The sequence below is a fragment of the Pseudorasbora parva genome, chromosome 15 (genome assembly GCF_024679245.1).
Source record: "Pseudorasbora parva isolate DD20220531a chromosome 15, ASM2467924v1, whole genome shotgun sequence".
Classification (NCBI taxonomy): Eukaryota; Metazoa; Chordata; class Actinopteri; order Cypriniformes; family Gobionidae; genus Pseudorasbora; species Pseudorasbora parva.
Window position 1 is genome coordinate 39,170,529 of NC_090186.1, and position 24,676 is coordinate 39,195,204.

The 24,676-nt window shown below is 35.8% G+C and overlaps 2 protein-coding genes across 2 annotated transcripts in view; one reads left to right on the plus strand and one right to left on the minus strand.

The window, feature by feature from the left end:
* runx2b (RUNX family transcription factor 2b) overlaps positions 1–14,486 on the minus strand; it is a 179,759-nt gene extending 165,273 nt beyond the window's left edge. Inside the window, exon 1 of the mRNA XM_067418042.1 lies at positions 14,255–14,486. The gene's annotated coding sequence lies outside the window, so the exon portion shown is untranslated. The remainder of the gene's footprint in view (positions 1–14,254) is intronic.
* Positions 423–22,772, plus strand: opn8a (opsin 8, group member a). Its single transcript, XM_067418044.1, has 4 exons — positions 423–492; positions 16,183–16,476; positions 18,344–18,675; positions 21,791–22,772. Exons 1-4 carry the CDS (start codon positions 423–425, stop codon positions 22,136–22,138), a joined length of 1,044 nt encoding a protein of 347 aa, XP_067274145.1. The 3' UTR covers positions 22,139–22,772.
* The last annotated feature ends 1,904 nt before the right edge of the window (positions 22,773–24,676 follow it).

Below are 24,676 nucleotides of genomic sequence, written 5' to 3' on the forward strand. Positions count from 1 at the left end.
TGCACTCGCAAAATGAGTTTCAATATATAAAACGGTGTGACAGATGGCACTTTGTGACAAGTTTGCAATATAGTGAAATATTCCAGAATTTGTTCTCGACACATTTGCTTGGCATAACCTTGCCATACAGAAGCTCCAGAATTTGTATGAAATAAGGTGGACAGTTTAGACGCTACAGACTATCACGTTGTCACAGCAGTGACAATAATTCTGTTGAAGCTCAAGTAGCACACGGACGAAAGAGTGTGTGCGGGTCATCATGTATGTAGTAGAGGGATTACACTGACTGAAAAGGTGGGGGTGTGCGATGCTAATGATTATGATTACAGGATGTCAAATTGGAGTGTTTCTCCTGGCGAGGTGGAGGTGAAATAGAATACCCCAGGATGAAATTCACCAACAATTCAGAGTGAGAAGCTGGAATGGATCAATACACCTCCAAACTGTCTCCTGCTGTAGATTATGGTGCAGGGACGTTCTTGCTGGTGGTTGGTAAGTGCTGCTTTTTCATACTGCTTTTTAAATATACAAGTGAGGTTTTTACATTTTCAATATTAATGACAACCCTCTGAATTATACCTATGTTTAATGGATGAAAATAGTGGGCGATAAAAAGATGCATAACCTTTCAGTTTTTTTTTAAATAGTAATGATTGTCACAGGTGAAAAGTATATTCTGAGGTATCCAAATAATATGCATTTAAATGAAACTTCAATAAGAGACTGAATCATTCACACAAAAGTTTTTCATCTAAATGCTTTTTTATCTTAGACTGTGTCCATACATGTTTAATGCGAGGGATTGGCACACCTATCATGTTTAATTTTTCTTTATCTAGTAATTTCTTTGCTCAGGATTTAGTCACAACATGCCAGCAAATCGCTGTCTACTGTATGACTATCTGGCTTGTTGTACAGAAATCACAACACCAATTTACAGGTATCATATATATATATAAAGTTGTCAACAAGAAGTCTGTATGATTGATATATTTATATATATATATATATATATATATATATATATATATATATATATATATATATATATATATATATATATATATATATATATATATATATATATATATATATATATATATATATCAATCATACAGACTTCTTGTTGACAACGTTGGCCATCACAGACCAAGAGCAAGTCTCCTCATCAAACAAGCTTAAGGTGGCCAAGTTGATTAGCAGGTAAACCAACTAATATCAGCTTGGACCTGCTAATGACCACCACATACAAGCACAAAACCATTCATGCAACTTACTAATTAAATGTTATTTATGATATTACAATACAGCTTGTAAATTTTGCATGCAGAAAATGATGACTGTTTTTTCAGTGACACCTTTGTCATAGACTGGATTTGATGCTAAACAACCAGCAAATCATTAGAAATCAAACTAGATCTCAACCCAGATACAGAATGCACAGTTCAATTCTGAATATTTTTTAGACATGGTTTAATTCTTAGATAAGCTGCAAGTACATATTGATCACTCATTAAATTACTCAAAATGATAAATTAATATAATTTTTTCTAGGCAGCATTCAGAACATTTTTTACTCATTAAAGGAGTCATGAACTGAGAAATCAAATTTTCCTGTAATATATCCTGTAAGTTTCAGAACTAAAAAACATCCTTGTTAGTCCAAAAAATTGTAAGCTTTTATTGTAACCAAGTCCAGAGAACGACTCGTTGTGGAAAGGATGGATGGATGAAAAACTGCAAAAGAAAATCAACTCCTACTTCATAAAGCTACAAGATTAATCATTAAAAGATCACAATCTTGATTCAAGCAACGATTCGTCTGTTAAACCTTTGGCAAGTATGATCACAATAGTTCATAACTCTGAGACTGAGCCAGAGAGAGCAGTTCTCATGTTTATAAATCTTATAAATATTCTTATTATCACAGAAGGGGATACAACTTTTACTGGGATAAAAGTTTTAAATTCGGATATAAACATATATACAATAAATCACATATTTTGACAATGTCTGTAGGCCTACTTACAGAGGATTGACACGCGTATTAACTGAACTCAGCATCTGGACAAACACTCGAGTGGTGAGTGGATTCCAAATTCAACACCTGTGATTGGCTAGCCTGACGTGGTCATACTCAATTCTAGTCAGACTATGAGACTGCTCCATTGGGCTGTGATTATGGGGCGTTTCAACCGAACCACGAAAGACATCAATTGGATAGACCTACAGCCAATCAGAGCAACGAAGGGACGCACTGTCAAATGTCAACAGAACTCAAGTGCACTTTGTTGCCAAGTCCGCGTTTTTTCCGAGGGTTGTTTTCTATGTCTGCAGGTTGAAACAACTATTATGTGATATATAGACCCATGAGTGCGAATTTTAGCAGGCAACCTGGCCAAAACAAGCAGGAACAAGACATTTGTTCGTCTGGAACTCATGGCTCTTCGGTTGCGGAGCCACACGCAAAGTTACGAAATTTGACGGGCACAGCGGCAAGCGAAATGGGGTCTCGCGCACTCCGCGTCGACGTCATTTTTGCCGCGCGCACCCTCGCGCTCGAGCGGACGCGTCGTGTATAAACGAGGCTTAAAGCTACACTGAAGTTTGATAAACGCAAGTTCATTCTTCAGTTCAATCTTTGTGTGCTAAAAAGGCACATAAGTTCCTGTAGAGATAGCAATACACATTCTCATTTTTTTGCCCAATAAATGAAAAGCATGTCATCAATGTCTTGCTGTATTAAAATATCACTTTCCTCAGAGATGGTCAAGTTCAGTTTGTGCATGATTAGGCTATGATATATATATAAAAAAAAAATGTAATACTGTATCCTAAATTGTGGATAATTAATATATCATATGCTGAAGTACATTTCTGGATTAAAAAAAAAAAAAAAAAAACTAGAACCGTGCAGAACGGAAAACCATGAGCCTAAAACCGTGATACGAACCCAACCATGGGTTTTTTTGAACCGCCGCCCCTAATATGCACCTAAAACACAATCATCCGTTGCAGTTTTCATCCATTTTTTTTTTTTTTTTTGGTACTTATTTAAATGCATTTTTTGAACAGACTTGAGAGTCCATGCTTTTATTGTTTTGGTTGTTTTGTTCATTTATTGTGGTTATTTAAAATGTTTTCCATTTTTAGTGTTAAATAGTATTTAGAAATTAAAGTTTATTGATCTTTGAAAAGGTATACCTGCGTTTTTATGCCATTATCATTATTTCAGATGAAAATGGTCTCAGAATGACAATATTATCGTTTATCGCAATAATTTCCTGGTCAATTTATCATCCAGCAAAATTTGTTATCGTGACAGGCCTAGTGGGCGGGGTTAAGTTCGGCTGGCATCCAGGCTGGTGATTGGCCAACTGCATTGTTGAAATCTACAAACATGTCTGTGATTGGCTACATTACTCACCGAAGCGAAAACAAGTTGGAAATTTAGTCATTGGAGAGTGCAAATACAGATACACAGTGCACACTGGATCTTTTGCTAGCTCCTTTTCGCTAATAATATGCTATTATTACGAATTCTTACAGAGGATTACGAAGAGTACATATCCTAGATAAGCAGTTATGGGTAACTTTTCCCTCTAAAAGCAGAAGCAGCAGCAGGTGGCAGTGGTTTGAGTGAGAAAATTACATGCTATTATCAAACTCCGAACACATCTTCCCTTTTTAAGAATGACTTCAGTGCCGTTCTTTGTTCTTTTCTCAGAGAAAAGCTTAACTCCAAGTCTTCCAGAGTCGCGGTCAAAGCTGATTCGAGGAAAAGGAAAAATGCCTTCCATAAATCATACTAAGTAAACCCTAATGTTGTCTTTACTTAAACAAATCAAGTAATCTTGACTAAATATTACTAGTTTAGTCCAAAAACTCAAAAAATATAAGTTAGTATAACTTATTATCCTACAAAATACATAAACTTAAGATTTCAAGTTGAATGAACTCAAAATCATAATTAATTAAAATAGCTCGCTCTGGTTTTGCTTTGATGTGATTGGCCATGCAAGGAGTTCTGTCTGGCAACAAGAACTAACTCACTGATTGGAGGACATTTACAAAAGGCGGTCCTTTTCTTGTTGCTGATTTAAATTAAGATGGAGACTTGTTCATTGTGTGCAATCTTAAAATCGGTAAGTAAAAATTCGTAAGTTACTAAACATAATAATAATATGTGAACTAACTTATAACTAACCAGACTGACTTTATTTCTGTTTTAATGAAAATAATAGTTTCGTTGGAAGTCACCATGATGGAGATAAGTGTTTGCTTTAGTTGGGCTCTTGACCCTTGACTGTATAATAATAATATAATGTTTCTCTGGCTGCTTTGTGTTTGAGAGACACATTTGGGAAGGAACACAAAGTCAAGAGAAAATATCAAGTGATGTTGTTTAATCATTGACGATGATAACATCATCATGTATTGGCAGAATCCCTGATCTCATGCAGAGTCTAATGCTGTGGTTGTCAAAGCAGTTATTAATAGTTTTGAAATATTAATACAAATTTCCATGAGATGGATGATTGTTTAAACTAAGTATCTTCAGTTACTGTAACTCAGTTATAAGTACATTCAACTTAATTCTTCTATTCCATTCCATTATGGGCTTAAGTACATTGAAGGCAGTCCACTTCACTTATTCAACTAATGCTTCATTACTTACAAAATTTAAGGCAACGAGTTACCTTGGTTTTTTTAAGTAGATTCTACTTATCCGAGTTTACAGTGTACATACACACTCTAAAAACTCCAGTTGATAAAATGTTGGAAGAGCAAAAAAATATATGTTGAACTAATTTTCTTACTTTTGCTTAGTTAAGAAGACATATTATATTAAGTCTGCAGAAATATATTTGAAAAACATTAAATCAATTGATATTTTCAAATCCAGTTAATTTTTAGAATTGCAAATATTGACTGGACTAAAAAACGCGAATCCACTCAATATTTTATAAAAGTAGGCTATGGCCATCACAATATTTAGTTCATCCAAAAATAAAAAATTGTCATTTACCCTCATGTTGTTCCAAACCTGTATGAGTTTCTTTGTTCTGCTGAACACAAAATAATATATTTGTAAGAATGTTTGTAACCAAGCAGATAGAGCAACCATTCACTACCATAATGGGGGGGGGGGTACTATGGTAGTAAATGGTTGCTTTATTTGCTTTGTTACAAACATTCTTACAAATATATTATTTTGTTTTCAGCTGAACAAAGAAAATTATACAGGAATTGAAAAAACACTAGGTCGAGTAAATGACAGAATTTTCATTTTTGGTGAACTATCCCTTTACCAGCTGAAACAATGACAAGTAGCAAGAATGCTCCACTGTATCTACTTGGACTGTGTGTGTTTCAAAACTAAAGGTGCATTAAAGACATTAAAGAAAAGTGACAAGGGCTTTGGTCATTTTTTTTATTATTTTAAATGAATTAATATGAAAATGTATTGTTTGTTTGGCAAATGTTATAAATGCAGATGATACAATGTGTTTTCATTTGTTGTTGTAACTAGTTCCAACAATGCAATTTCTAGTAACAATTAAAACCATTTAAAAATGAAACCCCTAATTAAAACGTTTAGTTGAATTAATTATAAAATAAGGTTGAGTAAACGTACATTTTAAAGTTGAAGTCAAGTTTGAGCCAACTAAAAATTATCAATTAAATTAACTTTAATAATAATTGAGCAAACGTACATTTTAATGTTGAAGTCAAGTTTGAGCCAATTAAAAAATATTAATTCAGGTAACAATTTCTAGAACGATATTGAGTGAACGTAAAAAATCTGTGGAACTAGTTACTAAATAATAATTAGTTGAAAGCAATTGACATTTTTTACAGTGCAGGAAACATTATAAAATGCAGTTCATGACCTCTAGATGGAGATCATTATTAGCAGCAATGTACAGAGAGAAATGTCAAAGTCAAAGAGCCATGAAAACCAAAGTCTATTTTTATAGATCCATTGTGGACAGGTTACATAAAATCTCAGGCATTTAACTGCAGCAGGTGTTAAAAAGCCACTCTGCAAGTGAGTTCATAAATCACTTGTATAATCAGAGACTGGCTCAGCAAGCACTACTGCAACATGCTCTAAAATTTCTCATCACTCCACAAATGTTCACGTCACCAGTTCAAAAGCATATAGCAGAAATATGTGCACTCAAGTAATGATTAATTTGATAATTATTTGGTTCTTTTTCCGATTAATCAAAAAATATTATATTGTAATTTATTAGAATTTTATTTTAATCCATTATTTTAAAACAATGATATTTCTTATCCCAATTCTATCCTCAAAACAATGTGTAATATATATGTAATATAAACCCTATAAAAACAAATATAGTGAATGCATGGCTATGCTGTACACATTATAAGCAAAAATGGGTTAACATACAAACATTACATTGTAAACCTAATCAATATATTTTTTTAAAACAATAATAATATTTTTCAGGAAACTTGTTTTAAAAAAATTCTCGGTTACTTGTTAACATGCAGGCAAGGTCTAAGGATTTATTATTAAATATTATATAAGTATTATTATTATTATTATCATTATTATTATTATTATTATTATTATTATTATTATTATTATTATTATTATTAAAATATATGCTTTTTATCTGTGATATCAATTTCTTCATTTTTGTCAGGAGGAATAAAAAATATCAAGAACAAGTCCATGTCTATATGAGCCTCTTATGCTTACACTGTGGGGAAAAAAACTCCTGTACACTGGAGAAAGTCATATGGATTGTCATATACATTTATTTAGAGATTTATTATTTCTACCCAAAATAGGATGGAGTAAACACTGCTGGGCGCTAAACACACTCATGCAGAAACTTCATGTCTAAGAGGGAAGTAATATAATTCTAAATTCTTTATTATAATATAAAGCTAACGCTGTAGCTGAATAAAAAGAACTATATAAGATCCTATAAAATAATAAATTGTCTGCCTCATGCTGTGATAAGAAGCCACATCAGCTTATAAAAAGGAATATCAAACACTCGACTGACGATATGAAGCGTGTTAAAATGATATTAAACGTTGTCTTTTTTGTTTGTTTTTTTCAAACGCATGTTAAAAAACGACTCCAACTCGCAGTGCTTTCAGAATGAGAAGCATTTACTGATCAAAGACCGACTCTCTTCACTAACACGCTGGGGATATATTTATTTAATTAAAATCGCAGCCTTTATGCTTTCATAACCGTGCATAAGCCATATCGTGATTCGATTAATCGTGCAGCCCTAAAAATGTGTTACTTTTTATAGGCAGTAACACTATATTGTAATGCATTACTTTTCAAAGTAACTTTCCCCAACACTGATTATAAATAAACCTTTCTCGTTTTAGACAACTTGGATCATGTACCTTTCCCAGAGCAGCTCACTCTGCGTCCGCCACAATTTTCCATATGCGCCATATCCATAGAAATGTTTTCTTCACAACTGTACAGTGAAGGGATTAGCTAATGGTTTCCCGGGCACAGTGCGCAGACACAACTAATCGATAATTAAATTAATTGTTGATTATTTTCATTATCAATAATGATCAATTTTAACGATTAGTTGTTGCAATCACAAACATAAAACAACCTGCAAATGTCTCATCTCTAAAACATTCTAATAGTGTGAGAAAAATCACAAAAGATCTCTGTAATCTCAGTAAAAAACAATCAGCAGCTCATCAATCCTTTTTACAGAAACACTGAATGACCAAAAAAACCTCAAGCATCACCACCAGTCCTAAGGTCAGTTCAAATTAGAAATATGCATTCATGGTCGGTCGGTCGGTCAGTCAGATAGATAGATAGATAGATAGACCCTTTCTATGACCACCAAGTACCCATCCTCTGATGGCTACTTCCAGTAGGATAATGCACCATGTCACAAAGCTCAAATCATTTCAGATTGGTTTCTTGAACATGCCAATGAGTTCACTGTATTAAAATGGTCCCGACAGTCAGCAGATCTCAACCCAATAGAGCATCTTTGGGATGTGGTGGAACGGGAGCTTCGTGCCCTGGATGTGCATCCCACAAATCTCCATCAACTGCAAGATGCTATCCTATCAATATGGGCCAACATTTCTAAAGAATGCTTTCAGCACCTTGTTGAATCAATGCCACGCAGAATTAAGGCAGTTCTGAAGGCGAAAGGGGGTCAAACACAGTATTAGTATGGTGTTCCTAATAATCCTTTAGGTGAGTGTACACATTTGATTAATCTGTTTAACCCTTTGTTGAAATTATACCTGTTCTTCCAGATCTCAATAACACTTCTCCTCACACCTGCCAAGTTTGCAATCTTTTATTCACAAACCTATCAGCCTTAGTCATTAGACAGCGGCAATTGACCAATATCCCAGATGGCTGTACTCCACTTTGCTCATTCTAGAATATATTATTTAGTCCCCATAGATCTGAACATACTTAATTAAGGCAAGACTATATCTAACCAGAGGCTATGAACATTAGCATAGAACCAAGCAACTTAGCTGCCTAACTTTGCATAATCATTTTTTGGTTTCCCCGTGTACGTAGTTAGAATAATACTACAATAATCAGATGTTGAGGCTACCCTGTTTAGATTGGTCTAACACTGTTGCTCTAAATGGAAAACCCATTGGGCCTGTTCACCTCTACAGTCCAAGTATACGTACCTAATGGCGATGTGTCAGTCGGACCTCTAGAACATCTGTCTGGTGCGCCTATGTGCTTCTCCGTTAATAACCTGAGCGTTACGGAGTTATTGACTTAACGGTATCTACTAGGGTTAATAATTCCAGAGTAGGTCAGAATAAATCAATGTAAAAATATATTATTAGTCAGGTAAATATATCATGCAAATATATTTAAATGTTAAAGATAATCAATAAAATCAAGATTCCAGACTTCCAGACCTTACACCTTATTGAGGACAGGAGGTAATGAAAGACCAATTGGCAGAGGACACACCCACCACAGTAAGCAAATTATCTCTAAACTCTAGAAAACTTTATTACCTTTGGGTTTACTTCTGAGGGAATGAGACCTTTACCAGTTGCACTAAGACATTTAAAATAATACCAAGCATGTAATACTGTATATTATGTTGTTCCCATTAATGGTGTCATGAACTGGCTTTTTAAATGTTTTATACAGTTGTCTGAGGTCAACTTATGACATTCACATGGTTTTTACATTTAAAAAAAACATCAGAACTAATAAGTAATAGGCTACTTTCTACACTGGTTTTGAGGCTCCTTTTTGAAAGCTTTTGAAAGATTGTTTTGAAAGTTCAGTCTCAAAACATATTTATGAAATAAACAATTTATTAAAATTTTTTTATTACTTGGCTTGCCCGATTGGTGGATATAAACGTGAACCACACACACACACACACACGTGTATTGCCAAGAATTTGGCGATACAATACGTATCACGATACAGGGGTTACGATGCGATATATTGTAATATATTGCGATATTGTAAGAGAGGCAATATATTCAATATATTATTGCAATATTTCTTTGTTGTTGTTTTTTTTTATAATTTAAAAGAATAAAGAACACAACCATATGCCTAAAACACGAGACAAAGTATTTTATTTAATTAATACAATATAATTTATATCACTAATCACTATTTTGTGCAATCTGAGTAAAGTAAAATGTAAAGTGACTGCAGGATTCTTTAATATCGCGATATTCAAGTGTATCGATATTTTCTTACACCCCTATCTTCAAACACAACGGAGATCAAGAAAGGAATGTTATTTCACTATAGCCCCTTTCACACTGCGATTCGGGCAAATACTGGATAATGCGACCCAGTTGACACGTGACATCCGGATGTGACGTGTAATGGCGAGCGATCTCCGCTTCAGCGTGGATAGTAAGGAGCTCCGTGGTCTCGACTTGGGTCCAGTTTGCACACATTTCTGCTTGTTTAATTTTAGTTTCTTTTGTATACGAACACTCTCTGCGTTTAAAACACAGACTAGCTCTTCTGGCACTGCAGGGTTGTATTATTGAAAAAACAAGCTCTAGGAGTCGCACGATAACTGCGTACACGTTGCGGAATTAGTTTTGGCTTTTGTTCACACAGCGCTCGTCCCGGGACGAATACCGCAATGTTACTAGGTCCCCGACCCGGGTTCAATTCGGTAATCAATGACGGGACGTGGTTGCTTTCACACAGAAGGCGACCCGGCAATGTTCCGGGAATGTTGCGGGTCTGACGTGCAGTATGAAAGGGGCTTAAGATTCATCCGACCTGCCGACGTGCTTACGTTTCGGTAGCCCGTCTGGAAAGCACATAGCCCTGGGACATTGCGCTTTGCGAGCCCTGGGAGTCTAACCCGAATTGCAATAAACCAACAAATAAAGGATTCTCCAGCCTGTGACAGCGTGCTGGTATGCCCTGTTAGACACGTCAACTACACATGATCAATACGATCTGTAACAATGCAATAGCTACTATCACATATAAAAATATACACACTTTACTCACATAAGTGTGCTGCACCATTCCTGTCGTATCCAATATAGAAGGCACAGCATTGTGTTTTAATCTCAATATGTCTGCAAATCCAGTGTCGACCTGTGTCTTGTTTAAAAACGATTATCTTGCTATCTTCATTATGTTTATTGCTCGGTAACGCGATCAGTTTAGCTCCACGAGTCGGTGGGCGGAGTTACAGAAGCAGGTGTACACAGAGGCGGCGTTTCACCCTTCTAATACGTCATTAATAAGAGAGCCTCGTTTTCTGGGCCTGGTGTCTATGAAAGCTTTTCTTTGACTAACAAGGAAGTTTTCAGCTCCAAAACTTACAGGATATTCTTATATTACCATGACCTTTAATATATCAAAAGCTCAAGAGAAAGTTGATTTCTCAGTTCATCACCCCTTTAATATAGTTTTCAGTTTCTCTCAACATTTGGAGAGGGAGATCAGGGTGAGGGTGAGGGTGAGGGTAATGAGATGTAAAATAAGGCAATACTTAGGATGGTAATTTCACAAGAGAGAGTTCAGATTTTAATTTCCTTTGTTTCCTCAGAGAATTGCCATCTCTTACAGAGTTCCTCCAGTCTTACACTACTAAATGTCAGAAATAATTGCAAAGAAACAACAAGCAACACATTGAATTAAACTAACTTTAAAGTGTAACTTTTAAAGTGTAAAGTATTTTCTTGTAAAATAATGTACTCCACTAATCTGTCGTTTTATTTAAAGCTACACTGTGTGATATTTTCCCCCATCTAGCGGTGTAAAGGTATATGACCATCCAGTGAATAATAGTTTCTGTTCCTCTCAATTCTGATTTCGTTTAAACTCCTATGGTGGCTGATTTAGACCAAGATTAACATGGCAATCCCCCTCTTCACATTCGACACGGTGCCATCGAGTGTTAAAATGCGAAAGGCGAAGCTTGAATTTATTGGTATGTCCCTTTTTGGCTAATGTACTTTCAAGATGGAGGGGCAACATGGCGACAGGCATTCGAACCCCTCACCCGTATGTATTTTCAATGGCATATTATAAACTTACGAGAATACTTTATTACTTGAAAGAAGTAAATATACATTAATGAGCACATATATTTTTGAAAGAACTAAGTGTTTTTAGCTAAGAATAAACTAAAAAAGTTACACAGTGTAGCTTTAACTTTGAGAAATATTTTTTACAATATATATCTAGGTGGATCATTTGCATAAGGCAGCATTTTTCTTGCATGCAGAGCATGAAAGCGCCGACCTGATTTGCTCAAGATAATGTGACTGCGCTCCACTGAGCTGTACAAAAGGGAATCACAGAGATGATGAACGTCTTTGTAATGCTCTCAGAGACAGCTCACTTGAATGTGTTTACCGTTTACACCAGATCCATGCAAATTCCTAAGAATGCAACAAGAAATATCTGACAGTGATTTATGAATTTGCCCTATTTCTGACAGACATACAGTAGCAGGAGCGCAACAAAACGTGCAGCACTTTAAAAGTAGCAATACATCTAGTTATGTAAACAGTTTAACTGCTCAGTGCATTATTAAACACCGTTTTAATGCCCTTCTGCCAAAGACGCAATTCCACGTCAGGCACTCTGTCTGATTAGAGTGAGATTAAACAGGAAGCAATGTTGTTCTTTTGCTTAATTACTTTTTGGCACCTCAATGGAGACCCAGCATCTGAAAAAATCAGACCGCAGTAAAATTACAGACCATGCTGTAATTATTTTTTTTCTAATTAGCAGTTGCCTGCATTTTTTTCCCGCTGCTATCAATGCAAGAGCATTGAAATGGCATGTTCATGTCAGGGTGCATCTGTTGTCATGTGAAAGCTTCATAACGGTTTGCCTTTTCTGAGAATCTGTTTAACCCTGTCATAAGGTTCTTGTCTTTGTCTGTATCTATTTATGGACCTGACATAAAGAGATGTTGACACAGGTAAATGTCAGTTATGTGACATTAAGTGTGCTAATGTGAAAAGACCAGCTTTCAACAAACTAGCACAATCTCTCAAGCCTGCCTTTGTCCCACATACCATGAGATTATGATTATGATGAGTCATATTTTAATTAGAAATTTGCCTGAATAGGATTTTAATATTGGGAAACCTATTAATTGTCAGAGAATGTGTTTCATTTGCATACATAATTGGCTGCAACGCATTATAATAAATTGTGCCTCTACATTTGTTTTTAAACTTCCCTAACATAGGCCTACCTATACATAGAGTTTGCAGAATAACGACTTATTTTCACACGGTTCCTTGCAAAATACTACAGTGATTTGACCTAAAAACATAAAGTTTTACCAAAGCGCAATTTATTTATTTATTTTTTGCCTCAGGCACCATGACTGGAGCTGCTTGGAAGTTGGAACCAAATAACATTATATTAAATATTGCATACTGCAGATCTGCAAGAGATGCCATCTCTCAAAAGACCTTTTCTTAAGAATCTCCAAGAACACTGTTGACCACACAAGACAATCAGTCAGATTTCTGCCCTGCTTTCTGGCTGCCGTTGGCTAGATTGACATGCTGTTCAACTCTGCGAAATTGATCTTTGGGTGGATTTTCATCCCATCATAGATGATGTGGAGCATATATATTCATCTGAAGAGTCACCATGATTGCTTAGTGACATTTAGACTGCTCTGCCAATAGCTTTACAACCTATTTGCGAATTAAAAATAATTCAAGAGTCTGACCCTATAGTTAAGGGTTGAACCCCAACAAAGATAGTCAAAATAAAAGGTCAAATAAAATCTTTTATCTTTACAGAAAATGAATTCCGTATTCAAAAGTAGGCCTACAGCACATACACGTTTCAACAGCATCATCAAACAACAATAAAAATTGCACAAAAGTAGACAAGATACATGGCTAAAAAGTACATCAACAAGACATACGTACACTCGCTTTAAGCGGTTTAAATGAGGTGATTTATAGTATTCCTTTCAGTTTATAAACTTTGATTATTGTGCATTTAAGATGTCGCTGTTTAAACAATTACAATCCTAAAAATCAATGGTGTTCATGTAATGGATTTTTAAAATATTTTAAATGCACTTCATTCATTATTAGAAATGCTCTTTCAAAGAAACCTAAATAACGCACAATCTAATCAGTTTCTGTTATCCAAACTCTGATCTGAATAACTTATGGACTTTCCATCACAAACTTTTTATCCCCAGTAAAATTGATTCATAGATATTATTACCCTTGTAATTTATTTTTGAGCAGGTTTTCTGATAATGTATCTTCTTTATGTTCATATTGTAGCCTAATTTGAAGAATAATCAATTCTACATCTGTATTATCAGTGCCCATTCTCGTTACCATGTTAGCCCTCTCCTGCTGCAACAGATTTTCATTCTAAGGACGTGGTTATACTGTATTATTGCTTTATCAGAGGAAAATATTCTAAAATTGGGATTACAGGGAATGGTCCAGAAAACATAGTCCCTTTTTACTTCCTTTAAGAAAATGTAGACATATCATTGAGTCTGTTGTAATGAATTCATTAAAGGTTAAATTTTCATATTAAACTAAATGTTATTCTGTTGTTATGTAAAATTCGTTTAACATTTTGTGATTTACATATGACTCCTTATATTTTTCCTACTGCTACTATGTGTAACTTAGAACAAAAAAAAAAAAACCTAATAATAATAATAATAATAATAATAATAATAATAATAATAATAATAATGTATTAATTAAGCAACCTTACCTTATGATTCTCTTGATGGAACGTAAACAAACATCCAAAAATGATCCAAACCCAGGTAACGTTAATCCAGTGAAACGCGATCCGTCGAGTATGTTACCTTAACTGTATTCACATTGTTAAACCTTGAATATTTGGTTTCAAAACCATGAAATGAATTAATTATCCTAAAATATTATGATAATTAGCATAACGTCCTCTGAGTTTATTTACTTCCACAACTTCAGTGACAAGGATAGCGTGGGTTCGCGCGTCCCTCAAGTACAAACAGAATAATGCCAATATACTTTAATGTGTATATATTTACATACATCGTTTTGAACCGTTTTAGGAAGATGATTTGTATGTTGTGTCCTGTTATGGCCTGCAGTGCAGAGTGCACGTGCCTCCGTCCTTAAACGTACGTAACCGATCCCACGCCCACCACGTCGTATTTGCACGCGCGCTGAAATAATATGGCATCTTAAAGTAAATCGATTTCCTTTTGTTTGTTTGTTTGTTTGTTTGTTTGTTTACTGCTAAAATGTTAATCATAATTTAATAATGATAATTAATTCGTTTTCAAGTTAGTGCAAGTAATTTATAATTCGATTATTTTGATAGGCTACTTCTAAATTCTTTGGCATTGTGGGTGAATGTTAAACTATACACATGGGCGTTGGAACCCACCCACTTTTTACTACCAATGATATTGGACCCTCTCACTTTTATCGTCTCTACTTCAGTTTGTTTACCTACCCCTAACCGATAAACACTTATTATTTAACACATTAGATGCTTTATTTCCACTTTTCTAATATTTTCTCAATTTTTATTGAAAATAAAAGCCTTTCTGATCTGATATGTGATGGGGAAAGTAGAGTGAGTTCGGCAAAAGGCGGATTCGAACCTCTGATCGATTTGCGGCAAAACTTGATGCAATGTGTCTTAGGCTACGCATAAACTATTGTCAAGGTAAATAACTCAGTGATTTCTGTAATTTTGTCTGCCCCAATAAGTTGTTTAGTAAACAGCGGTATGTTTAATGTAAATGGCATCTAACGTTACTCCAGTAAAAATAATTCTCACCCACCCACCCACATTTTATTTGCTTCCGATGCCCATGATCATACAGGGGCCTATTGCACAAAACTAGGATAAGGTGTGGGATATCTTGGTGATCTTGTCATCTGTATGCATAATTTAGTACACCGCTGTCGTGTAAATGTACCCTTGAAGGCACACTCACACCAAGAAAAAAAATGATAAAGAAAGATAACTATATTAGCGGATAAATTGAGCCAGGATCACCAAGATATCCCGGCTCAATCCCTTATCCTAGTTTTGTGCAATAGGCCCCAGGTCAAGATATCAATCCAGGCAGATTCATAATAACAAAGACTTTTGAAATATCAAGACCGTGGACTCATTTTACGATGAATGGGAGAAAGTGCAACCCTGACATTTTTTTTAACACTATTTTAGCAAGTAACAACAATGATGGGACAAATTATGTCTATTTTTGTTGCTGATTTGTTATGTAGCCTAAATGTGAGTTTAGCTCAAGATTTCAGGATTTCCCACTTCAGTCGGATTTGGTCTTGCTCTGAGGTGTTTCAAATATGGCAGCGGAGTGAGCAGACTTTCCTTAAATCAAACACAATCGTGCACAATTGTGCTAGTTAGTTGATTGCTAAGGGAGAGCAGGGTACAACGCCACAACCTAAAGCTTTTTTACTTTTTCCGCTTGTGTAAATCCACTTGGGAGTATTTATTTTTTCCCACATTAATTTCACGCATGTCAAGTACAAATATGTATTGTTGTTTTTTTAATACAGAGTATACTTTTTAGGTTATATAGTACGCGTTAGGTTGTGCCCTGCTCTCCCCTACATGACATGTGATCATCTGAAATTAGATTTTTATTTTCTTTACCATTTGTTTTTCTCCAGCCATCCTCTCCGTTCTGGGCAACGCAGCCGTCCTGGTGGCAGCCGCTTGGCGTCAAAGTGTTCTCAAAGCTCCTGAGCTCCTCACAGTCAATCTGGCCGTGACTGACATTGGTATGGCTCTTAGCATGTACCCACTCTCAATGGCCTCTGCATTCAACCACGTCTGGATTGGAGGTGACCCTTCCTGCCTGTACTATGGCCTGATGGGAATGATCTTCAGCGTGGCCAGCATCATGACTCTGGCCGCCATGGGGTTAGTAAGATATCTGGTGACAGGAAAACCGCCGAAATCAGGTACTATGCTGATCACATTAGGTCTCAAAGTGAGATTCAAACAGCATCTTGGAAAATTTAAAAAAATTGCCTTGATTGATTGCATCCAAAAACAAAAGGTCAATGTGTGTTTTATAAACTTTTGTTTTGTGTTTTACATCCTATGCAATATCAGTGGAAATGTTCAAAAGCTTTCAGCAGCCAATATTTTAATATTTGCGTCTATACCACACTTAAAGCTACTCTGGGTAACTTTTTTAGTTTATTCTTAGCTAAAAACACTTAGTTCTTTCAAAAATATATGTGCTCATTAATGTATATTTACTTCTTTCAAGTAATAAAGTATTCTCGTAAGTTTATAATATGCCATTGAAAATACATACGGGTGAGGGGTTCGAATGCCTGTCGCCATGTTGCCCCTCCATCTTGAAAGTACATTAGCCAAAAAGGGACATACCAATAAATCCAAGCTTCGCCTTTCGCGTTTTAACACTCGATGGCACCGTGTCGAATGTGAAGAGGGGGATTGCCATGTTAATCTTGGACTAAATCGGCCACCGTAGGAGTTAAAACGAAATCAGAATTGAGAGGAACAGAAACTATTATTCACTGGATGGTCATATACCTTTACACCGCTAGATGGGGGAAATATCACACAGTGGAGCTTTAACTAAACCTCCAAATATTCACAGTCTCCACTATAAAACAGATGGCTTTACATAGCAGATTTTGAAAACACATGTACTATACAGCAAATTACATAGAATGTAATAACAATAAATAGATGAAACATCATTGTGTTTCTGTTATTTGATCATGAAAGGGGAATTATAGAAAAAGGGCAGGAAGCCACAAATAATATATTGTCACCACGAATAACAAGAAGGTCACAGAATATAAAGGGTTCCATTATGTGCATGCAATTTTGATAAATTAAAGATTTCAGGTTGATGAAAAAATAAAGATATAGGCAAAGAATTAGAAAATGCTGCAACAAGAAAAAATATTTTCTTCTACATCCGAGTGTAACAGATAATTGGAAATATGTAGGGTGGGGATTGTCCATCGGTTGTTGATTGTATGAATGGAGATCTGAATGTGAGCTTGCAATCAATAGTAAGACTAATGACTCACGTCTGTTGTTTCATTGGAAGATTGACTTAATGACGTGCATTTAGCAAATAGATACGCTGTAAGAAAAAATCTGTGCAAAAATGGAAAAGGTAATTTTCCTAAATTACCTTAATAAGGACATTATCCATTACAGACATTTCTTTTAACCCTAAAAAACAGTGCAGTCCGTAATTACATTCAGTCATTTTCAAGCATTCGTGGATGATACAGTACACTGTAAAAAAAAACGTAACCGTAAAAATCTGTAAAATAACAGTCAACTGTATTGTACTCTCTTATACAATTGTATGACCCATGTAACTGTATGATTCATCATCCAAACTGAGCTTCAATAATGTTCTGCATGCATTATGTAAATATATGTACTTTTTAATAAGGTCATTCATTTGTACCCTAAACATGAAACACATGGACTGCAATTGTCCTTGAAATATTGAAGGATGAATGAAAAGATCTTTGTGGAATATAGACAGGCATAATGATGGGTCTCATGTGATGGTAATTAGACAGTTTCTGTTTTCTCTTTGTTTCTTTTCCTTTTACAATCTCCTCTGCATTTACAAAGAAATTCTAAATGAGGGAGAATGTGTTAATGCCACTAGGATTTGCTGAGATCTCTTGAGGTTTTTTTTAATAGGTATGGCTGGCTAGACCCTATTTCTAGAACTCTACACGTTAAAAACTCTGAATCCTCTTAGTTATCTTTTCTTTAGTCAAGAAGAGCATCAAATATTTTTTTGTCTATCTGTTCCAGGATGCAAGTTTCGAAGAAAAACTATAAGTATATTGATTGGGGCCATCTGGCTTTATTCACTGCTGTGGGCAGTGTTTCCTCTTCTGGGATGGGGAGGATATGGGCCGGAGCCCTATGGTTTGGCCTGCTCTGTGGACTGGGCCGAGTACCAGCACTCCTTAAACGGCTCTTCGTTCATTATGTCTTTGGCCATCCTGTGCACCCTGATCCCATGTGGAGTCATCCTGTTCTCCTATGCTGGCATTGCCTGGAAGCTCCACAAGGCTTATCAGTCCATCCAGATCAATGATAGCCTGCCCAACTCAGGGGCCGTTGAGAGAAAAGTCACCATGGTAAGGACCATCCAATATTGCACACAAAAATATTTTGAGCTTTCTCAAAATAGGTATGCTCATGTGAAACGCCTTTATGAAAAATAAAAAATGTGGGGGTACTTGATTTCGTATTGGTAATTGAGTGGAGGTTTGGGGTTTGGTATTGCTGTGATGATGTCTCACCAGTAAACACATCATCAGAGAAAAGAAAGAATGTCGCAGCAAGAGGGAGGGGCGATATTAAGATCAAATTTTAAATTGCCTACCATGGGTGGAGAGGTGCAATGGTATTACGCAGCACCTGAAAATGGGCTAACTTTTGTCAACATAACCAACGTGGCAACCTGCTTGCATAGAAAGCGCCCTGGATTATTACGCAGGAATGAGAGTGTAGTTTCTAGCCATATCAGTCTAGAAGATTGCAACTTTCATCATTGCAACTTAGTACATAATGTAACTATACACATCACAACATGTAAATAGGAAAATGTTGGAGTTATTTTGTCACTTATTGAGCAGTAGGCTAGCTGGAGCCATTTACCTTCAGTCTTTGCGCTAAACTAGGCTTGCGGTGGGCGCGTCAGTTATGGCACACACAGAGATGAGAATGGTTGATTGCCGCACGCTGATCTGCGATTTGTGGGTCTTTATGCAGAGACTCTGCTTGTGCTTAAATATAGTTTAATATATAAATAATAGTTTAATATAATTCTGCATTTAACAGTTAATGGTCATTGCAAAAGTTCACAATGCTGCTGCAGGTGAAATATAATGTGGACAACACTGAATAAATGTATTTTTGTCAGGTTAAATACTGATAGTTGGTCTTTCAAACCCCTTTATCTAAACCCCATTACTTAACCATCAGACTTGCACATCTGTCATGTTTGTAGTTTTTAACGTTTTTTTTCCCTGCGTATGAAGTTCTAATCGAGGGTTAGAAATGGGTTGGCAACATCAGCCGTTAAGATTGTGCATCGATCCGCACTTTGAATTCTGACCGGAAATAGTAAACCATCCGGGTATCTTTGGAAAACACTTTTCAACATACTACGATTTGGGACATACTAATTCTATTTTCAGGTACTATTTAGTATGGATAGTATGCAAATGGAGTGTGAGGAGGCCTGTATATAAATAGCTAACTCACCTGGAATCTGTCCCATGACAGATTCCAGCATCCCTTCTCCACCCCAACTCTTCACACTTATCTGTTCTTATATCCCAGCCAAGGATACAGGGGTTACTCTGGGTTTAGGCCACATTGCGAGCTCGGAGACCTCCCCCTGGCCAGCATGCCAAATGCTCATACTTTTTACTCCATTCAATTACACTGTAAACAGAATAAGTTGGCAAAACTAAAAAAAACTGAGGAACTCGGTCGAAGCAGAACTTTAACATTTTAATTGCTCTGAACTTGAAGTATTTGAGTAAGCTAATTCATTTAACTTAAAATATAATTTAATATAAAATGTTTTGTAGTAGCTTAGCTAATTCAATAAATGCTACCTTGCTTTGGTAGCATTAGCATAGCATAGCACTCGCTGAATGAGGACAGTAATATAATACATTTGACATATCATTCTGTTCTCATAAGCTCTGCTCCACTCGTCACAATGATAGCAATCCTACAAAAAACAAAAAAAAAACAATACAGAAACTCTTCTAAACTAACACAGCAAATAATTAAACACTGCTATCTCCCACTTAATGTTCATCTTGCACATAAAACATATAATATTACACTTAATTTTGGCCTTTTACTGTCCCCTTTGAGCGTCATTCAAAGCATGCTGGGGGAAAATACATTTTGGTTAAATTTAAGTTAGTCTAAATTGTAATTTCTAAATTCTTTTAAATTCTAGTCTAAAAGAACAAGTTCATAAAACTCAAAACAATGAAACAATTCAGATAACAAAATGTGTCAGTTTTGAGAAAAAACTTCTTAATACTTCTAAAACGAAAGTTCTCAATACTCAAAGAAGTTAATTTATTTGAGCTACTGTGTTTAATTTGAGTTGGCTCTACTCAAACCAATTAATAATTTTGAGGTTTACTGTGTATATGCAAGTGTGAACATGTAAATTTAAGTATTATTACTAGTTTTGTTCACTTTCACACACAAATATATATATATATATATATATATATATATATATATATATATATATATATATATATATATATATATATATATATATATATATATATATATATATATATATATATATGGTGGAAATAAAAGTGGCAATATGTACACTAAAAAAGGGTAGAATTAAAAAAAGAAGACCTATTTACTTTGAAAGCTTGTCTTTTTGATTTCTGTTAAGCTTCCAGCATGTGTGAACGCTCTGGGGTTTGCACATACTCTGACCCTGCATGTTGTTAAACACTTAAAGGACAAGTTTGCAGAATTTTAACCTGCTTTGTACTGTTACAATGTTGGAATATATATACATATAAATGAACAAAGGATACTGTTTTTCCATTGTAACAACACAATGCAGGTTAAAAACCAGCAGACTTGTCCTTTAAGTGTTTAACAAGATGCAGGGTCACAGTACGTGCAAACCCTGGAGCATTCACACATCTGCTGGAAGTGTAGTTTACAGTGACAGACCCCGATTCACACTCCGGCTCCATTTTCTGCCACTGCAAAATTGTTTTTGTTTTTTTGTTTTTTTTGCTCAGCCGGTTTCAAATCTAAAATCTTAAACCTAAGAGGAATATTCTGTTGTTTGCTTTCCAAATCATAGAAGTGGGTAAAGGACAAGCTTCAATCTCACCTTAAAGGTCACTAATGGAAGTAAACCGATTCCAAGAAATAGTCCCATGTGTGCTTGTCATTTTCCAGGAACTTGCATTTAAAGCTTAAAAGTGTTTTGTAAGTGTATTGTTAGGCTGTCCCTATTGGAGTTAAGAGCAAATATTTTTGAAAACTTTTCCCTGAACTTGCCAGCTATGATATTTAAGCACAATGTTGTTTATAAACTCTAAATGATTAAATGGCGCATGTGGAACCATCGTTCTGAATTAATGCATCAGTGCCCTTTTCCCCAGACAACAGCGGTAGCAGTTCTCATCATGAATCATTTTTAACTATGTCAGTTCAAGTTTCCCTCCTGTGTTTCAGATGGGTATCCTGATCAGTGCTGGATTTATTGTGTCCTGGACTCCCTATGTGTTCATCAGCCTCTGGACCATGTTTCACTCCGCGGGCAAAGACAGCGTGGCGCCCATTGTCAGCTTGCTACCCTGCCTCTTCGCAAAATGCTCAACTGTGTACAACCCTTTTGTCTACTACGTTTTCCGCAAATCTTTCCGCAGAGAGCTACGGCAGATCCGGATGTGTTGTTACCAAGGCTGCTGGGATGCTGTGAGCAAAATGACAGGAAGAGAACGCTCAGGGGAAAATAACGGGGCACAAAGACAGGAGAACAGCGAAAGCACAATGGTAGAGGTCACCCCTAGACTATACTGAGAGGTGAGGAGATGAGCTGCAATGAATAAATAAAAGGAAAAAGGGTTGAAAACACTTGTTCTCGGTGTGCTAATGCATCAGGAGTATCAGGTCTGCGTCTACAGAACACAATAGAGGATTGCATGAATGTACGACACAAAGCTAATTTTATTTTAAACTATTAGAAATGTTTCATATAGTTTCATTCCTGTGTACAGGCCACTGAAACAAGCATATATTCTCAGGATATTCTCTGTCCCAAAGGCTGGGAACCAGTAGGGAATCAACACACTTCCTTGTGTTCTCTGTTCTGAAAGCCCATGTTTATCTATTTGAGCAATGTCTCTTTCTTTTGTCCTTTTATCTAAGCTTTTATTGCTGTCAAACTTTTTCGCTTTCATCAGATTATTGTGAGGTAAAAGCAATTGAAATCCTTTATGATACATGCTTTATAACTGTTCCAATGATTTTATGTCTCAGAATTCTCCTTTCAGTTCAGTTTCCATTGAACCTGTTTTTCATCTAAAAAACATTTTCCCGCTCACCATTTCTTTGTATTTCCCTCCTGTGTTCTTCACTAATGGTTGTGAATCTTTATTTATTAGTACCACATAAATGCATCCAAAGCTGCAATTACCAGTGAATAAAGATTGAAAGAAGGACCCTGTTGATGGCAGTTTGCGTGACTCCTTCAATACAAACACCCCATTGAGACTGGAATTAAAAAGTCACGCTCACCATGTCAAGCTAAGACACAGATGCTACTTCACTGTTGAATAGAATTATTTGAAAACTATTCACAGGAATCTTATTACCAATCAGAGTCGTTCTTTTAAAGCTGTATTACGTCATTTCTTCAGTTATGGTCACAATTTCATCTGTAACACTTTACAATACCATTGCACTAATATGCATCAATTCAAACTAATGCACAGATAATCATGAGTTAATGTATTACTAATGGTGAAACCCATTTATTAATGATTACTGCATCAGCAACTAATGAAGAATCTACATGATTAATAGATGAAGTAATCATTAAATTGTTATTAGTTAAATGTGTCATAATGTATTAATTCCTTAATAACATTATATTAAGTAATAATGTAAATGAACGTGTTAATTACCACAAGGGGTCAATGCCATGCGTTTCAACTTCCAGTTGTCTGCTTTAATTATCATTAGCTAATGATTTATAAAGATATCACTATGTTATGACTTTACTTGTTGAGGCACATGACTATTAACTAATTCAAAATTAATTCAAAATCCATAACCACAATTACATATTGCTTAATCAATTAGTTAATAGTCATGTGCCTCAACAAGTAGTCATAACATAGTGATATCTTTAGAAATCATCAGCTAATGATTAATTAAAGCAGACAACTGGAAGTTGAAATGCATGGCGTTGACCCGTTGTGGTCATTAGTATATTCATTTAAATTATTATTTAATATAATAAGGAATTAATACATTATAACACATTTAAATAATAACAATTTAATGATTACTTCATCTATTAATCATGTAGATTCTTCATTAGTTTCTGATGCAGTAATCATTCATAAATGGGTTAGTTCATCATGAGTCATACATTAACTCATGATTATCTGTGCATTAGTTAAAGGGGGGGTGAAACACTCAGTTTCAGTCAGTGTCATGTCAATCTTGAGTACCTATAGAGTAGCATTGCATCCTGCATATCTCCGAAAAGTTTTTATTTTTTTAATAATTATATAAGAAAGATGCGCTGTTCCGAGTCTTTCCGAAAAAAGCCGAGCGGGTGGGGGCGTGTCGTGTGAGCGGAGCTAAATAATGACGTGTGCAGCAGCGCGCTGTGTGTTGAGTCGAGTGCATCCCTAACAGCGGAAAAAAACTTTATTCAAAATAAAAATATGGCTTTTAATCGGATACAGCCATACATCTATGATCCGGAATCAGACCCAGAGGCTGCAGTTGAACAGGAGCAGCAGCAAAAACGACTAGAGCAGGACGTCTGTATGTGGTAAGTTACAAGTTATACACTAACTATATAATATGCTTAGCGGCTTGTGTTATTTACATATTTATACTTGAATTATATCGTCGTATTTTTGTCTTTGAAGGTGTACATGTGGGAAGTGCAGTTGTGCACGTGTGTTTGTGTGTTTACGCGTGGTTTGTGTAGACAGTAAGGTGACTAAAAGCAGTCTCACTCACCCTTCTAACGTTGGGACTGCTCCATCCTTCAGCATTAGGCGATTGGGAAAATTCGGCGTCGAGCTGGGCCTTGTTTATGAAACAGCGAACAGATATAAACATTCGCGCAACTCAGTTGCTGATCCGGAAAAGCAAATTACATCCACTGTTGCCTTAACGCGGGGTTTTTGGCGAATCTGTGCAGGACTGTCTTGGTCTGGCAACCAAAAACCCACTTTTTTGGTGACATTGTTATGTGCTATGTGTAATTGTCACCTGTCCAGCATCCTACAAGCCCCGCTTTGATGGGCGTAGGCTGTTGCTTTCGCTCTCTCCCTCGCTCTCTCTCACGCGCAGGCTGTTGCTTTCGCTCTCTCC